The sequence below is a fragment of the Apium graveolens genome, chromosome 4 (assembly GCF_009905375.1).
Source record: "Apium graveolens cultivar Ventura chromosome 4, ASM990537v1, whole genome shotgun sequence".
In the NCBI taxonomy this organism is placed as follows: Eukaryota; Viridiplantae; Streptophyta; class Magnoliopsida; order Apiales; family Apiaceae; genus Apium; species Apium graveolens.
This window is the reverse complement of record NC_133650.1, coordinates 238249901-238254071: the sequence shown is the minus strand read 5'-3', so window position 1 is coordinate 238254071 and position 4171 is coordinate 238249901. Positions and strand designations below refer to the sequence as shown.

Below are 4171 nucleotides of genomic sequence, written 5' to 3'. Positions count from 1 at the left end.
CACCTTCTTTCAACTTAAGATTATGAGGTGGCAGCCCAGGAACATTGATTGAATTTAGATACTCAGGAGGAAAAGTAAAGCTCAATTCAGTTGCAGTTCCGCCAAAATCTTCCGCTTTATCCACGCTGTAATATGTAAATTCTGCACCTGGAATTATATCAACAATCACAGAATTCAGATGAGTAACAATCTGATTGGTGGGTGTCAGTATCGCTCTTTCACTTAAATACACCGGGCTCTTGTACTGTTCCAAGAAATTAGGGTAAGTCCACTTGATCATGTTGTCAACTGTATTTTTCAACTCAGGATCACAGAATTGGCTAGGAATTAAAATTTCATCCTCTGCATATTCTTTTGAAAAATCATCATGTTGTTGAACCTCTTCATTGCCAATTTTGAGAACCCATTCAGCAAATAATCTCAATTCCTCAACTTCAAAAGTATCTTGTGCCTGGTTAAGTCTCATGTTACGGTACAACAACAAAATCTTGAATTCAACCATAATGGAGACCTGGTTATTGTAGCAGATACTACATCACCGCGCGAGCCCTGGTTAATGACAAGCAAGATCTGACGGAAATCACCACCAAGAACTACTGTTATGCCTCCAAACGCCATACTGAATCTTTTAGGGTCAACAGCTTTCATAATATCTCATAGGGATCGGTCTAAACATTCAAATGCGTAACGATGATGCATAGGAGCTTCATCCCATATGATAAGATCTGTATGCTTGATAAGTTCTGCAATGTCAGAATCGTGACGAATTCTACAAGAAGAACAGTCATCAAGCACAATAGGAATTCGAAACCGGGAATGTGTTGTTCTTCCTCCAGGCATGAGTGTAGCGGCAATGCCAGATGAGGCTACGGGTAGACTATTAATCCCAGGGACCGTAACTTATAAATTAACATCTTCCAAACAAAAGTTTTTCCACAACCACCACTACCATACACAAAATAAACACCTCCGGCTTTTGACTGCACCGATTGTAGAACATTGTTATACACTTCTATTTGCTCGGCATTACAATGAACAAACAAATGCTCAAAGTTCTGTTTCATTTCTTCAAGATTATAACTCGTTTCTTCAACCACTAAATTATTAATACCACTTTGTAGATACATAGAGGGAGGCCGCGGAAGCTGTTTGAACTGTGCTAATGATCTTCCAATAGACTTCAGCAATTTATAGATTTCTACAAATATTTTGTAAAATTAAAAAAAATTTATAAATGCATAAGAACTTTATTAAGTAGAAATGGTATGAATTATAAAGGCATGACAAATTACCAGCAAGTGCATAATATTGTAGTTGCATGTCAGAGAAAACAGTAGAGGTAGATGTCATCACGACTTGTCTTTTACGCAACAGATCATCAACCATATATTTCCAGTGCTGCTCCCATAACTTTTTTAAGTCTGTAACTTGACAGTTAACAATTATATGCACAAAAAGTTGCCTTATTTGTTCCGGGAAACCACCATTTGAACAATCTTTCAGGACTGAGTGCCACTCATTATCATCATCAAGTAAACCTAATTGTTTACATGCTTCTTTAAAAGTTCTGCAGCATACACCATTGATGGTTTTCAAAGCATCAAAAGAAGTAGGACCACGAACGTTTGAGAGCAAAAGACGAAGGTACCATAACTCTCCTGCACTGTGGTGCGTATTAAGCAGTCTACCAATTTGATTTCCTTTCTTGCACATGGTCCATATCCTATCAGTCTCATTCCAAACATAATACTGTGGAATTTCATCATATGTAAACTGTCTCGAATACATGTCATTTTGATTTAGACGAAAAAAAGCCTCAAGCTGGCTTTGTTTATACTGCTCTCTTCGTACAACTTTTTCCAAGTTTTCTTTCTCGGTAAAGGTACAGCTCCTCTCCCCAGGTAAGTGAAAAGATAATCTTAAAACAGATATTGAACGATAATGGATTGGAAAACTGAAAATCCGGTAAGCAACTTCAGATGCGCATATGTACAGACCATCAAAATAGGCATTAATCTCATCAACACTTTCCTCTTGGTTGGCAGACTCCCTCCTCTGACTGGATATCTCAACGGTTGCACGATCATGGCCTTTCAAGCAATATTTAAATATGTACTTCAAACTTCTTGTATGACAACAGATCTTTACATTCATGTGGCAATTATATTTTACCAATAAATCTCTATTATAAGGCACAACCCATTGATTGTCAAGTACACAAGTGCCTTTCATTACACTTAATCCAGTATTCCGACGCTTGTAAATGGGAAAGCCGGACTGATCAAAGTATGTCTCTCTACAATACCTGCATTTGACTTTAGATAATTAGTAACAATTAATTTTTAGAATCTAATATACGGTAGTTGTTGAAGATATTAACTTACTTTTTCGGAAAGTGTTTTGTACACTTCCCATCCTTCATGCAAGGTGATTTCGTATTCTGCAGGCCACAAGGACCATGAATCATCAAGCTTCTTACCGCATCGTAAGCAACTGGATCAGTAATGGGATCTGGAATTTCAGCTGTCATATACTTATCTACATTGGCAGTGAGGTTTCTCTTTAAATCACCATCTAGCCATATTAACATATGCACATGTGGGAGACCACGCTTATGAAACTCCACAACGTACATCACTGCATAAAAAAAGATTTAGAAGGAAAAAAATTAAGGTTATGGAATAATTCAATGTAGAAAAGGAACATTGCAGAACTACTAATCATTTTCTTACCTCCTATGCAATTACCAAAATTTTTTTTAGTCTTTATATCTTCTATTAACTGCTCAAGTTTGAGATGGAAAACACGAGCTATTATATCCGGAGAATCACGAGCTGAACATCCAGGTAAAGAATTCATCATTTCTTTTATCTTTGTCCATTGAGAATTACAGGTCACAGTAAGGAATATATCTGGATGACCAACAACTCGGCAAACTGCAAGAGCATCTTGAAAGTTCTGCTGCATATAACGTTTAGACCCAAGAAAATTAGCAGGCAGTACAAATCTTTTACAAACATTTGTTGCATCAGTCCCTCCATTGACAACTTTCTTTGCCAATGTGCTGTACAAATCACTCCTCAAATTTGTCTGGTGAGTACGCAACGACCACAATCGGTCCTGCTCTATACAGGAAAAGGCATCGACTACATATTGTTGGTAGAGTCGGCCAACTAGACGAATATGGAGTCCTGTCAGGCCAATAGAAGTAGGTATTAAATAAATAAATTTATTGAGCAAAAAATACAGTACAGTTGGGAGGAAGTATTATTTGTACCTTCATTTTTTCGGACCTGTAATCGATAGGAGTAGTATTCTTTCATGGTGATTCTCTTGCGTTTCTTTTTGGTTTGTGTCTCAGAATCAACATACAGAATTTCATCATGGTAACCATCCTCACCAAAGGGAAATAGTATTGGGTATTGTAAGTCCATTAGTGATGGATGAAAAGATGATATCCGCTCAAGCTTCTTTTCAGATTTCTCCATTATAATATCTCTCTCATTTTCATTTGGCTTCTTCTCTGCAATAATATCTCTTTCACCAACTGTGGTATCAATATCACCAACCATTACACAAGCAACTTCATCTGATGGTCCAATAATATTGTCGCGCCCACTCTCCGAGCGGGAAACCTTCAATTTAATTTTTAAATCTTTAATGGGCTGTTCTTTGAACCGATCACGGGCATAACGAAATTTTTTAACCAACTGATTTGTTTCATCTAACATTGAAATCAAGTCTTCAATAATCTCACTATCAACAGCCCCACCATCATCAACTTGTACCCATTTCATGCGGTTCTCCGCTTCATGTTCAGTATCATAGATGTAGAGCTGACAGAACTTGGGATCGTCTCCTTCATTCGGAATTAGAGACCCAAAGACATGATGGTTCCGTCCATTAAGCCGGTAAACGTAAGGTGTTCTACCCCTGTTAATGGAATGGTCCACCTTACCACCCATAGATGTAAAGGAAAATATAGCATTGTATAAACGGATATTTCTCAAGAATGATTATCTTTTCCTAGGATCATCATACAAATGCTTCAAGTAATTAGGTGTGAGGTTTGTAGGCGGGAGTTTAATTTGCCTTTGAGAACAACAAACACTAAACTTTGGAGTTCCCTTCTTAACTTGTTTATTGGCCCTCTCCTCCTTCCACATTATGG

General features: G+C 37.5%; 1 protein-coding gene across 1 annotated transcript; it reads right to left on the bottom strand.

Moving 5' to 3' along the window:
* Positions 1-654: 654 nt before the first annotated feature.
* Positions 655-3965, bottom strand: LOC141719438 (uncharacterized). The gene is made up of 6 exons (XM_074521814.1): positions 3278-3965; positions 2733-3191; positions 2385-2637; positions 1293-2305; positions 913-1198; positions 655-769 (listed from the first exon to the last, which is right to left on the bottom strand). The coding sequence occupies exons 1-6, from the start codon at positions 3963-3965 to the stop codon at positions 655-657; spliced, it is 2814 nt and encodes a 937-aa protein (XP_074377915.1).
* Positions 3966-4171: the final 206 nt, after the last annotated feature.

What these genes read in the sequence shown, in the direction of transcription:
- LOC141719438 (XM_074521814.1), bottom strand. Translation starts at nt 3,965, where the DNA reads ATGGGTGGTAAGGTGGACCATTCCATTAACAGGGGTAGAACACCTTAC. An exon ending in ACAGGTCCGAAAAAATGAAG is followed by an intron (nt 3,192 to 3,277) that starts GTACAAATAATA and finishes TTGGCCTGACAG; the next exon opens with GACTCCATATTCGTCTAGTT. An exon ending in ACAATATTATGCACTTGCTG is followed by an intron (nt 1,199 to 1,292) that starts GTAATTTGTCAT and finishes AAATATTTGTAG; the next exon opens with AAATCTATAAATTGCTGAAG.